Source organism: Erpetoichthys calabaricus, chromosome 2 (genome assembly GCF_900747795.2).
Source record: "Erpetoichthys calabaricus chromosome 2, fErpCal1.3, whole genome shotgun sequence".
NCBI lineage: Eukaryota > Metazoa > Chordata > Cladistia > Polypteriformes > Polypteridae > Erpetoichthys > Erpetoichthys calabaricus.
The window spans coordinates 86,897,077-86,910,047 of NC_041395.2; the positions used below are offsets into that span (position 1 = coordinate 86,897,077).

Consider the following 12,971-nt stretch of genomic DNA (forward strand, 5'->3'; position numbering starts at 1 on the left):
AGAACTGTGCTGGCTTTTTTAGATGTTCTTTAGCAAAGTCCAATCTAGCCTTTCTATTCTTGAGGCTTATGAGTGGCTTGCACCTTGCAGTGCACCCTCTGTATTTACTTTCATGCAGTCTTCTCTTTATGGTAGACTTGGATATCGATATGCCTACCTCCTGGAGAGTGTTGTTCACTTGGTTGGCTGTTGTGATGGGGTTTCTCTTCACCATGGAAATGATTCTGCGATCATCCACCACTGTTCTCTTCTGTGGACGTCCAGGTCTTTTTGCGTTGCTGAGAACACCAGTGCTTGCTGTCTTTCTCAGGATGTACCAAATTTTGCCACTCGTAATATTGTAGCAATTTCTTGGATGGGTTTTTTGTGTTTTTGCAGCTTAAGGATGGCTTCTTTCACCTGCATGGAGAGCTCCTTTGACCGCATGTTGTCTGTTCACTGCAAGCACCACACCTCAAATCAACTCCAGGCCTTTTATCTGCTTAATTGATAATGACATAACAACGGACTTGTCCACACCTGCCTATAAAATAGCCTTTGAGTCATTTGTCCAATTATTTTTGAGCCCCTGAAATGAAGGGATTGTGTTAAAAAAATGCTTTAGTTGCCTCATATTTTTATGCAATTGTTTTGTTCACCCCACTGAATTAAAGCTGACAATCTTCACTTCAACTGCATCTGAGTTGTTTCATTTAAAATTCATTGTAGTAATGTACAGAACCAAAATTAGAAAAAAGTTGTCTCTGTCCAAATATTTATGGACCTAGCTGTAGTTACACAATCATTCTGATACATCTAAATAACCAATGGTGCTACAACTGAGTTCCATTGTCTTATGAAATTTCCCAGGGAAAACACAGCTAGTATAATATAAAGTACATAGAGTAGATTTTGAAATATAAACATAAAACATGAAGCAATTATGTTAATTCCTATGAAATCTGTTCTGCTGCAGCATTACCTGAATCACAGAAATGAAGAGAATTTGTATATAGCATTATATCATACAGTGCTCAAACAGGCCTAGGCAGATGATTCAGAGGAAGATGAAGTCCATTCATTGTTACTCACGCTTTCTGCGGGGTTGACCCACTAAATACAGGTATATGCATTACCTGCTGTTAATAAACATAGCATTCATTTGTGGCAGCTTCTTCATTTTATTGGACAGCGTTTAAAGCAGAGGACCACAGACACAAAATAAGCAGTAGTACAGTACATACTCTCCTTGTTAGGTCACTTTGCCATGTAATAGAATGCAACATCAGCTGCAAGATCACATATGCTATTTAAAGAAGGTAAGATGGATCCAGCAGAGAGTGTGTGTAATTCAGAGGAAAAATTAATTAAACTAAAAATTTAAGAGGCTTTGAACATGTCAAGGTAGTGGACACCAGACACTGCTGTAAGTATAGAAGAAATGATAATGGGCCTCCACACAAAAGACATCCAGCCAGAACAGTGGTCTTGTTGTCAGAAGCAGACTTCTAATGAATGGAGCACAGCTTGTAAAGGGTAACAGATGGAAGCAGTCCATCAGGTAATGAAAGGGTACAGCAATGATGTTGAAAGAAACATATGAGAATGCACAGATCAGTATATTTTGTTAGGGTAGTGTGTAGCAGTTGACACCCCAGCCAAATTTCACTCATGTAACCATGAAACAAGAAGACATGGGTGAAGCTAGCTGACAAACACGTGATTGTTCAGGCCAAAGAATCTATTCTAATGAATCCTAGTTTCATGCCAGTTCCTTCTAAAGGCACAGGTGACAGAATTGTAGGCTAATTGTGGATGTGTAATGTGATGTGTGTTTGTGTCCTTATATATTGGGACCTTATACCAATAGAGTCAAACTTTGGATTGACATTAGGTACAGTATGTAATCATCACTGCCAAACCCAGGCAGTCCTTCATTGCAACACTCTACCCATCTGAAAATGGGCTTTTCCAACAACTCCATGACAAAAACATGAGGATATCCTAGAGCAGTGTTCCGCAAACGTTTGGGTGTCGCAATTCATTTTTTCCCATGGAAATGATTTTGCAAGCCACAAATTCCCTTTGATGAATCAAGCATAAACGTCAAGGCAGGGGTAGGGTGTTAATGTACTGCGATCGGGTTATTGCTACCTCCCACAACCATTGTAAACAGTAGCAACTCGCAACCCAGTGGTTGAGAAACTGTCCAAGAGAGAATCTACAATCAGCAGTGGATTCAGTGTTGCATGAAGTGGAACAAACTGTTAGCAGTAAAGATGCCACAAGCTATGAGCCACAATAAGGTCAACTTGAGACAGCTTCCTTGTGCTGTACCTCCAACACTGAGCTTTTTGAGCCCAAGCACTAGTGAATTCAGGCGGTTCTGAGGACAGTTGGGTGACTAACTCGCTTCTATTTAGGTGAGCTTAAGTGAACATTGGGAATAGTCTTTCAAGGGTTTCTTCACATAAATCCATTGTTTTGCTCACTTTTGCATTTACCGTATAATTCATCCCATAGCTTTTCACTCTTCATCAGTGTCAGTCTATTGGCTTTAGTCCTAGACTGAAATGTCTAGATTTACCCAGCAAAAATGGCCACAAGATAAGAACTGGCATTAAAACGTATTCCAGACCAGGACAGAAATACAAACAACACATACTCAGCACCAACACAGTGTATAGAAGGCAATATAATTTGATAGCATGTCTTGGGACTGTTGGAGAAAACTGAAATCCTGGGACAAATAGACAGAAACACAGGGAGAACATGCAAAGTCCACAACAAAAGCATTCAAGGTGGGAAATAAACTAGGGATTCAAGCTCGGAGACAGCATTACCACCCACTGCACCAGTGTGCAGGCCTCATGCTGTTTGTGAGCATGTGTTGTATACACACATGTTACTACTAGTTTATTTCTTTTTAATTAAGTACAAAACTCTCCAATTTGAGCAACACCACCCAAACCAGACCATGAGAGTCTTTTGAAGTAAGGACTTTCATAATTCCCCACAGGGGATTAACAAATTATATCAAAATTAAAATCATCTTTTACCTTGTTTGACAGTCTTACTTAAAGTGCTTGAGACTGCCAAACTCACAGACTGGTTAAGTTCCATGCTAGGTTCTGTGCAGCTTGTCTATCTACATGTTCGTCCATATTGCATTATGTGTTTTACAAACAAAAGACTTGAGACCTGACTTCAGAGAGAATGAACCGGCATTACTTAGCCTGGTTCTACTGCATATCTCTGTCCATTTAGTAATACAAAAGACATGTCAGTGTTGCATATGTGAGGCTGTGAGAAGAGGAAGAGAGAAAAGAGAGAACAAAAGAAACCAAATCAGTCTGCTTAACTTTAAACCTTTTGCTGCTGGGAGCACTTTGCACACAGTCATGTGAAATAGTAAGTACGTACTCTTCCGGTTTTATGGTTTTACCCTTCAGAGCATACACAACAGTCATCTAATCCTCACCAAGTCCTAAATGTAACTCCTTAGGTGACAATCAACACAATAACATGTTTTTGTCATTTTTTCATACTAGAAAAAATATGAGTAGAATAAAAGAAGGGTGTGCTTGTTTTTCACATGACGTTATGCTGTAATTGTTTTTGAAGCTGATTCTCCCTTTGAAAAACAACTTGGCAGTGACGGAGGTATGCAAGATCATGAAATGGTAATGTCTCTGTACTAGATGGAGATTATTTAAGTAAAAATAAATGAGGCTCTGCGCCAGGTAATAGTTTTGGGAACATTTTTTTTAAAAATCAACCTTCAGTGCATAAGGATATATAGTAGAAGGACCATTTCTTGAAACTGAACCAGTGTCTAAGCATTGCAATGGCACTGCACAGCCATGTTCCCCATGGCACATAGTTAAAATAATTGTATTAGAGCAAGTTCATTGAATTAAAAATATCTGGGAAAAACTCAGTAATATGAGATACAGAGTTGGCTGCAAGGCAGCACAGTGGTAGTCTCTGCTGCCTCACAGTAAGGAGACCAGGATTTGCATCACAGGTCCTTCTTGCATGGAGTTTTCATGTTCTCCCCGTGTGTGTGTGAGTTTTCTCCATTGTCCTTCCGCTGTCCAAAGACATTCAAGTTAGGTGAACTAGTGACACTAAATTGGCCCGTGTGTGTGTGTGCTTGTTCTGCAATGGACTGGTGCCCTGCTTTGTGCATTATACTAGGTGGGATAGGCTCCAGCTCACCCGCAACTCTGGTCTGGTTTATGTGGGTTAACAAAGGATATGATATGAGATGCAGAGTATCAAAAGAGAAAAGTTTTATTAACTACCTTGAGAATTATTGTGTTTAAACTCTTTGGTGTGCCATCACACATCTAAACTTACTGTATATGTCAGAAATCAACATTCTAGGTAGTATGAATTAAACAATGTCAATTCATAAATAAATTCAACAGTCTGCTTAGTTCTGTTGTCATAATTTCTAGTACATCCATACTTTTCCACACTAAATGTTTCCATTACAATCAATAAATTTATTTTTGCTTATCTGTTTTCAGATCAGAAAATGCTTTAAAAATTACAGAAAAATAAATATTGAAGAGTCTACAAAACCATACATGAACTGAAAGAATCTCAGCTTAGACTGTGCAGTGCTCAGAAGAAAGCTTGAGATGAACACACAGGGTAGGAAATGAAGGTAACAGAAGTGGGCAAGGCAAATAGTGATTATTTAAATTATTTTTATTTAATTATTATTTAAATGATAAAAAAGGTTTGGCATCGATGACCTGGTGATTAGAATTATCATCTTTGTAAGATTTGCAGAGTTTTGAATATGATCTGATAACATATGGAAAGCAGGTGAGCCAGTTTAGCAGTGACATGTTCATTACGCTTAGTTAGTCTCTGGTAGTATTACTACAAAGTTGTTGTAATCTGTTAATGCTTCATGCAGGAAAGCCATTGAAAGTTAAATCCAGTAATCCGTTTGAGAGATGATGAAAAGGAGGAGAGGAAGGTGGTCAGAAGACTGGCTACCGCCTGTGATTTTTAACATTTAGACTGTTCTAGAGGCTGGATTAAGTTTACAACACCAAGATCTGGTACAAAGATATTAATCTTCTTGATTTAAGATGACAATCCCACAAGAAGAAGTTCAGCTTTGTGTTTGCCTGTAGGACATTAAAAGACATTCATGTACTGATAGATCTAATGTGGGCTAGAGAGCTTGGTTATAACTGATATGCATCCAGATATGAACCTCATGTAAAGCTGGATATCATCGGCATATGTGTGTAACTGAACCTCAGATATACTGGGGACAAAATCAAGGTACTATGGTATGGATGAAGGCAGCCAGAGCGTATCCCATCAGCATTAAAGACAGGACTGGACCAATGACTCCCACGCATGCCAGTTTAGAGCCTCCAGTTAACACAGCAGGCACATTCTTGAGAAAACAAAAACTACTGTACGGTCATGTGAAAAACTAAGTACACATCAAGAAATGTTGTTTTGTTTTTTAACATATGTGGACATATCAAGATTTGATCGTCATTGAAACCTTCTTTATGAAAGCCTCTTTCAGTCTAGTCATGGTGATAACACACGCTTCAGCATTAAAGAGCAAACCAAACTATCTGAGGTTTAAATAAGACATGTTCCTCCATGATCCTCTCTAAAGATGTTCTAGTAATTTGTACCTCCTAGTGCATTTGTGACAGATGGTATCAGAAAGAGTGAAAGGGAAGGTCTAAAGCAGGGGTAGGCAACGTCGGTCCTGGAGTGCCACAGTATGTGCAGGTTTTTGTTCCAACCCAGTTCCTTAACGAGAACTCAATTATTGCTGATGAAGCACATATTGCTTAAGTGACATTTTAATGCTTCATTTTAGTGGTCTTGCTTGTTAAGGTTCTCCAACCTTAATTGCTTATTTCAATCTTAAACTGCTGCATTCAGTGTTTTAATTGCTCCTTATTAGCAATAAGATGTAAAACAGGGGTAGGCAATGTCGGTCCTGGTGAGCCGCAGTGGCTACAGGTTTTCATTCCAACCCAATTGCTTAATTAGAAACCAATCCTTGCCAATCTCAGACCTTATTTAATTTTATGGCTTGTTAGTCTGTGCAATGTAAGGCTTTTATATCGTAGATTTTTTTCCTTTCCAAGGATATCATCCAAATGATTTGAAGCCTAAAACAGATCATTTTCAGTCTGTCACATTTTTCTATTAAGTGTTTTATTAAATCAAACCGTGCATGATGAACACACACAGATGTAATTGGAAAAAAGCTAGCTGGAGAACTGCTGGCTGCTTTGTCTTTTACATCTTATTGCTAATAAGGAGCAATTAAAACACTGAATGCAGCAGTTTAAGATTGAAATAAGCAATTATTCCTGATGTATAAATCGAAATGTAAGAGTAATAAAGCGCTATAATACAGTAACTACTCGAAAACATGAACAGACTAGTTGATTAAGAATGTCACAAATATTTGTTTGTGTTTCTCCAAACTTTCATTATCATTAAATAATGCAGCAATCGTTTGAAGTGGTTATAAAAGATTTGTTGCTTGTCCAGCTTCCACGGTACGGAGTGTATGTCTTGAATTTAAAAAACACCCTTCAGAAGAACTCCATGAAAGTAACAAGGAAAAACAAGTGCATGAGCCACCTTTCTTTCCGGAGGTCAGAGTGTTCCCTAGTTATTAATGATTATCACTCACTGTGTGACCCACAGCAAGTCAGTTTAGTTTGGCTGGGTGCCTTTGTGTAAAATACAGTATGTATGAAAACAGTAGTACTCTGGCTTTGTTCTTGTAAAGGCCTTTAGGATGGTGTTTATATAGGAAGACAGTATATATATATATATATATATATATATATATATATATATATGTGTATGCATATATTCTATTTAATAACTTAGAATTTTTTTTGCACCTTTTTTAGGAATATGTGCCCAGACTTCGTTTGACTTTACAGGATCAAACTGAGGATGAAAGTCAGTCCAGAATGAAGGTATGTGTAGATCCTTTCCATAACCCTGCACATTTCTTTGCTGTGTTAACATTGGAACTGCACAGAGTCTCCCAGATTTATATACAGCACATCCTCCATGCCATGACTATGTATGCCTGACAACTGTCCTCGCTCCCTGTGGTGCTCCTGCTTTTAACCTCTTTACCTGCAGCTACTTCCTTCTTTTTGCTCCAGTGGAATATTCTCTGCACCCCCTTTCCTCCATGAAGATACCACCAAAATAAGTAAATAAATACAAGAGAATAAAGGCTTACGTCAGACAGGCAAAAGGTGAACTGAGGATCTCCAGTTAAGATTTGTTTTATTGCTGTTGACTAATTTTTTTATGGTGTTTGTTAAAAACTCCACAAATAGTCCGGTGGGCATCAATATATGGTGTTTACCTGGGACATTTCACAACTCCTAGTAGCTGTTCTTATTTTTTAATTGGAAGATTGTATGTCTAAAAGCCACACATTCCATTTTTTAAATTAGATTACTAGCCACAATCCTTAGCTATGTGAATTTGACTTTTCTGACTGTGATGATATTCCTTGAACAGTTCCATTCTACATACAGTCATTTGAAAAAGTTTGGGAACCCCTCTTAATTCTTTCGATTTTTGTTTATCATTGGCTGAGCTTTCAAAGTAGCAGCTTCCTTTTAATATATGACATGCCTTATGGAAACAGTAGTATTTCAGCAGTGACATTAAGTTTATTGGATTAAAAGAAATATGCAATATGCATCATAACAAAATTAGACAGGTGCATAAATTTGGGCACCCCAACAGAGATGTTACATCAATGCATAGTTGAGCCTCCTTTGCAAATATAACAGCCTCTAGACATCTCCAATAGCCTTTGATGAGTGTCTGGATTCTGGATGGAGGTATTTTTGACCATTCTTCCATACAAACTCTCTCCAGTTCAGTTAAATTTGATGGCTGCCAAGCACGGACAGCCTGCTTCAAATCATCCCATAGATTTTCGATGATATTCAAGTCAGGGGACTGTGACTGCCATTCCAGAACATTGTACTTCTCCCTCTGCATGAATGCCTTTGTAGATTTCGAACTCATTGTCTTATTGGAATATCCAACCCCTGCGTAACTTCAACTTTGTGACTGATGCTTGAACATTATCCTGAAGAAGTTGTTAATATTGGGTTAAATTCATCCGACCCTTGACTTTAACAAGGGCCCCAGTCCCTGAACTAGCCACACAGCGCCACAGCATGATGGAACCTCCACCACATTTGACAGTAGGTAGCAGGTGTTTTCTTGGAATGCAGTGTTCTTCTTCCACCATGCAAAGCACTTTTTGTTATGACCAAATAACTCAATTTTTGTCTCATCAATCCAAAGCACTTTGTTCCAAAATGAATCTGACTTGTCTAAATGAGCATTTGCATGCAGCAAGTGACTTTCTCATCACCCTGCCATACAGATGTTCTTTGTGCAAATTGCGCTGAATTGTAGAAAGATGTACAGATACACCAGCTGCAGCAAGATGTTCTTGCAGGTTTTTGGAGGTGATCTGTGGGTTGTCTGTAACCATTCTCACAATCCTGCACATATGCCGCTCCTGTATTTTTCTTGGCCTGCCAGACCTGGGTTTAACAGCAACTGTGCCTGTGGCCTTCCATTTCCTGATTACATTCCTTACAGTTGAAACTGACAGTTTAAACCTCTAAGAGAGCTTTTTGTAGCCTTCCCCTAAACCATGAGACTGAACAATCTTTGTTTTCAGATCTTTTGAGAGTTGCTTTGAGGATCCCATGCTGTCACTCTTCAGAGGAGAGTCAAAGGGAAGCGCAACTTGCAATTGACCACCTTAAATACCATTTCTCATGATTGGACACACCTGTCTATGAAGTTCAAGGCTTAGCGAGCTAATCCAACCAATTTGGTGTTGCAAGTAATCAGTAGTAAGCAGTTACATGCATTCAAATCAGCAAAATTACAAGGGTACCCAAATTTTTGCACAGCCAGTTTTTCACATTTAATTTAATTTCATACAACTAAATACTGCTTCACTAAAAATCTTTGTTTGGAAAACACCCCAGTACTCAGCTGTTCCTAGGAAATGAAAGACATACCACTGTTATCTTTTTTGTTGAAAGTAGAGTCAATTATTATGCAGGCTGAGAGGGGTTCCCAAACTTTTTCATATGACTGTATTTTGCAACTGATGCAGTTATCCTACAGGTTTTTCTATGTCTCCAGAAATGCAATGTACATCACTGCTAAAAGTGTTTAGTTTTATACAGAAATAAGCAATTTAGAGAAAATAGTAAAATATACACATAGTAGGTACACTGTATGAGTTTTGTCATCAGTTATTAAATTAATTTGGCTTATCATGTGGGAAATTCCAGATGTACTTAATTTGCTTTTCTGTACAGCTGTAACACTGCATTTCTGAACAAGCAGTGTATTTGGTAGGATTGACCAATCCCTTTCAACATCAAGTTTAAGTTCATCTCTGTTTATAGTGAATACTACAGTGAAATGTCTACCTATGTGTCTGGCTTAGGGCGACACATCACCTCTCTGCACCATGACTAAACGGCAAGCCTTACTAGTCAAATGTCAACCTCACCTGGAACACACTGAATTTATTTCTTGACAGTGTAATAATACGTTTATACAAATGCAAGGTAGAATTTGAAAAGTATTGTATTCTTATAAACAAAAGGTACATTTTAAGGAACTCATCCTGGGCCCCCGAAAGAATTATTCAGGACTTCCCAAATGATCGATTCAGATATAAGTGGGTTGTCTTGGACTGCTGGCCTGAACAAACATGTTCTATGCACCGTGATGTCTGTTCTTTTTATTAAAGGAATACTGCATCCAAAAATCATCATTTTTTCCTTTACTTACCTGGTCTTGTTTGAAGTAATGGCACTTCTATTCAAAAACTTGATTTCATTTGAGCACAATCACCAGCTCTCCACAAGAGGATTTTCCTGAAGCAGTTTTTGCAAATATTTGTGTTGTTACATATTGTTATAATATAGTTATATATTGTTAGAAAACGACTGGATATCTGACATTAGGATTATACAATGCAAGTAAATTGAGTTTTTTTAAAAGAATATTACATTGTGTTTACTGTTTGTTCAATGTTGGTCCCCATTATAGCCTTTTGTGTAAGGACATTTGTTCTCTTTGCTCTCCATAACACTGATAAGTTAGATTTTTCTCAGTAATTATTGCAAGCAGCACAGATTAAGTAACAGACTGAAATCAAATCACTTTGGGTGAAGTATTCCTTTAAGTAATATTTGTTTGTTGGTTGTCTTAAAGATCATAATGATTGGATATTCTTTTAGCAATGCTACAGGACAACAGATAGGAAACTTTAGAACCAGTGATAATTCCAAGAGGAAACCTAATCTAAAATTTGCATTTTACTAGCAAGACCATCATTTTGAGTCATTTTGAAATGACAGACACTAAATCTTGTTGTGTCATGTTCTGCTGAATTTTCATTCTCTTTGTCTGCCTACATAATCTTTTGTAAGTGATATAACTCCTTTCAAGCCCCCAAATCTATCATGAAGTGGAAGGGACGGGGTACTCAGGAAATACAGAAAGGAATCCACATTTTTGGGATACATGGGGTTATTGCACAAGAGTTGAAAAAAAAGCTTTGCTTTATTTTCATTTGGAAATGAAAGTCAGATCTCTTTAGAAGTGATATTTAAGGCTTTGTCGATTTTATTATTGTGTCACCTTCTCAACTAGAGATGGGGATTCAGGTTATCTTGCTTCAGGACAGCAGTCATACCATTTAATGTTGACCATCTTAATATTGTTTTCTTTGCCTTTTGCTTATTGCTTTGTATTATTTTTGGGAATAATCTGGAGAGAAGTGAAAATGTGCTTCTGTTGTAAAACATCTTGAACACTTTTTTTTTCAGTGAATTACAAAAGTAACAAATGTCGTGTGTAGCACAGTGGTTAATACTGCTGCCTCAGAGTCCTGCATCATGTTGCCATAGGTCTGCCTGCATTTACATTGCTTTTTTTTTCCTGATTATACCTTTTTAACTTTAATACCTTAAAGATTTTCAGTTTTCTTTAATTGGTCACTCTAAATTGCCCCATCGTGGACATGTATAAGTATGCCCTGCAGTAGACTACCCATTCCCTTGAGCCTGGTTACAGCCTTTGCTCAACGATGCCATACCATGGATGAATGGACCATTGCAGAGCCTTCATGCCAGAAGTTGACATCTTAGGTCCGGCATGTTTTTTTTTCTTTTTCCTTCCTAACTTTTAGCATTAATGTGCATAACTGTTTTTAAGTTTTCACTTTTCCTCATTCCTGACTTCTAACATTCTAAAGTTTTATCATAATAAACTTGTACCTTATACTTTTTTTTTTTTTTTTACAAACAACATTATTTTTTTGAAGTACCTGCAGATAACCACCACTTCTCCTTTCTCAGCCCATTGGTAGAGTGTCTGCCCTGACGCCTTCCCGATCAGCCAATGAACTGCCTTCAAGTGCTCTCTGGAATTCTGAGCCAGCCAAGCCCACTGAAGAAAAAGTTGAGATTATTAAGGTACTGTACTTTAAACAGGCAATGTAAGTCTCCGTGAACAATATTCTATTTCATTAATACAAAGTACTGTATACTTGTTCATAGTTTTGTGATAGTGCATACAATCAAAAGATGCTATAAAAATTAGGTAGTTTTAATTGATTGAGACAGAGAGATGCTGGGAATATGATAGAGAAAGGATTATATACACTAATCAGTGATCACAGACTTCGGATACAGAGCAGAGAAGTGAAAAAGAGCTACCAAAAATCTGTCCAAGTGATATTGCAAAAGAGAAAATAAAACAAACATGCTGTATGCTTTTGGTACTGTGCATACAAGCTTTGCCAGTGGTGGTAGCATTCATGGCGGCACGGTGGTGCAATGGGTAGCGCTGCTGCCTCACAGTTGGGAGACCTGGGGACCTGGGTTCGCTTCCCGGGTCCTCCCTGCGTGGAGTTTGCATGTTCTCCCTGTGTCTGCGTGGGTTTCCTCCGGGCGCTCCAGTTTCCTCCCACAGTCCAAAGACATGCAGGTTAGGTGGATTGGCATTTCTAAATTGTCCCTAGTGTGTGCTGGGTGTGTTTGTGTGTGTCCTGTGGTGGGTTGGCACCCTGCCCGGGATTGGTTCCTGCCTTGTGCCCTGTGTTGGCTGGGATTGGCTCCAGCAGACCCCCGTGACCCTGTGTTCGGATTCAGCGGGTTGGAAAATGGATGGATGGATGGTAGCATTCATGTAAGCTGGGGCGGTCATGTTACAAGGATAGTGGTTCATACTCAACTGCTAACTCACATTGTAAACCAAAGAAAGTTGCTTACCTTCCTCTTTTCCAAAATTAAGATACTGACATAGGTTTAAAATGGTTCAGGAAGTGGATAGATGGATAACATTCTACTGCTGCTCAAAGAAAGCAGATAAAATAAGGAAACTATTATTATAAATTATTAGGAACAGCCGATTGCTTTGTACAATTTATCAATCAAACTACAATTATTTAACCCCTCTATACAATACATTTGAGCTTCAACTTCCTACTTGGGCCCATCTGCTTACCCCAATGGGAATACGGACAACGGTAGAAAGTTCAAAGCATAAGAGCTAAGATGAAAATGGGGAGTAAAGTTAAAAATCTCCATCTCGAAAATATTCCATGCTATGTCTTGAGCTGATGTGTTTTTTCTTTCTTCATGGTCTGATGTCAAATAACCTTAAAAATGTAAATGTCGTATTAAGACAAGTTGTATCAGTCTGATTGATATACATGTATATTCACATCCAAAGACCAATTAAAGTTATATACATCTCCTGATTAAATTAGGTCAGTTGGAGCCAATAACCTTCCTTGAAAATGTTCTGATGTCTACTACTAACTACTTTCAATATTTAACAAATATGTAGGTTTCCATTGTGCAAATACCCCTTTCAAAGCTTATTAT

The 12,971-nt window shown here is 38.1% G+C and overlaps 1 protein-coding gene across 2 annotated transcripts in view; it reads left to right on the top strand.

Moving 5' to 3' along the window:
* The window catches only part of tuft1a (tuftelin 1a), a 62,670-nt gene that overhangs the window by 18,601 nt on the left and 31,098 nt on the right, over window positions 1-12,971 (top strand). For both annotated transcript variants that reach the window (XM_051923282.1, XM_028794040.2), the window contains exons 2-3: window positions 6,909-6,977; window positions 11,439-11,555. In XM_051923282.1, coding sequence (XP_051779242.1) covers window positions 6,909-6,977; window positions 11,439-11,555 — 186 coding nt within the window. The remainder of the gene's footprint in view (window positions 1-6,908; window positions 6,978-11,438; window positions 11,556-12,971) is intronic.